A 721-nucleotide genomic window follows, 5' to 3' on the forward strand; every position below is an offset into this window, starting at 1 on the left:
AGGGCGGAGGAGGAGGGAGGCCTGGAGGGCGCTCATGGCGGCGGCGGCGAAGGCGGAGTGAGGCGGCCGGCGCCGGCGAGGTGGGAGACGCGTGAGTCGTGACTTGCAGGGGAGGGGAGGGGAGCGGAGGGAGGGAGGGGGTTTCCCTGGGAGCGTTTTCTGTTTGTGTTTTTTCCTTTTTCACTTCTCGGTGGGCTCCGTTTCGATTCTAGTGGACACGAGGAGTAGCCTTATCGCCAGCGAGCACACGGAGGCGGTTCGGTCATTGGCAGCATTCACGCCAACCGTTGGTTCGGAGACGAGCGACGTGGACGGACGGCTCAGCTTAAAGGACGATATCGTCGATGGGACTCTGCTCCATGGCCCCGTGGGCTCGGGGTCGGTGCTGGATTTGAGCTCGCCTTGGCACTCCCGTTCAAGCAAGGGACCGGATTCTCTCTCTCATGCACGCATACAGAAAGCACACATGCAATGCAATTCTAAAAAAGACACGTAAGATCATCTACGACTCGGCAAATTCGATTCCTCCAACGTCAGTAGACGCCGCGACCACAGTGACCGGCAACCCCTCAAATTTGATACTCTACATCCGAGTTTTTTATATTTCAACCCTTAAATCCATACAAAACATGCAAAATAAATCCTATGTATTATATACTACGTGCTACCCTAGTTATCTTCGTCGATGTCCATGACGTCGGTGTCGGGCGTCAGGTGGACG

The 721-nt window shown here is 55.8% G+C and overlaps 1 protein-coding gene across 1 annotated transcript in view; it reads right to left on the reverse strand.

Annotated features, from left to right (window-relative positions):
* LOC119276292 (ATP-dependent zinc metalloprotease FTSH 9, chloroplastic/mitochondrial) overlaps positions 1-139 on the reverse strand; it is a 7,068-nt gene extending 6,929 nt beyond the window's left edge. The window contains exon 1 of the mRNA XM_037557327.1: positions 4-139. Coding sequence (XP_037413224.1) covers positions 4-36 — 33 coding nt within the window. The 5' untranslated portion in view covers positions 37-139. The remainder of the gene's footprint in view (positions 1-3) is intronic.
* Positions 140-721: the final 582 nt, after the last annotated feature.

The sequence above is a fragment of the Triticum dicoccoides genome, chromosome 3B, assembly GCF_002162155.2.
Source record: "Triticum dicoccoides isolate Atlit2015 ecotype Zavitan chromosome 3B, WEW_v2.0, whole genome shotgun sequence".
In the NCBI taxonomy this organism is placed as follows: domain Eukaryota; kingdom Viridiplantae; phylum Streptophyta; class Magnoliopsida; order Poales; family Poaceae; genus Triticum; species Triticum dicoccoides.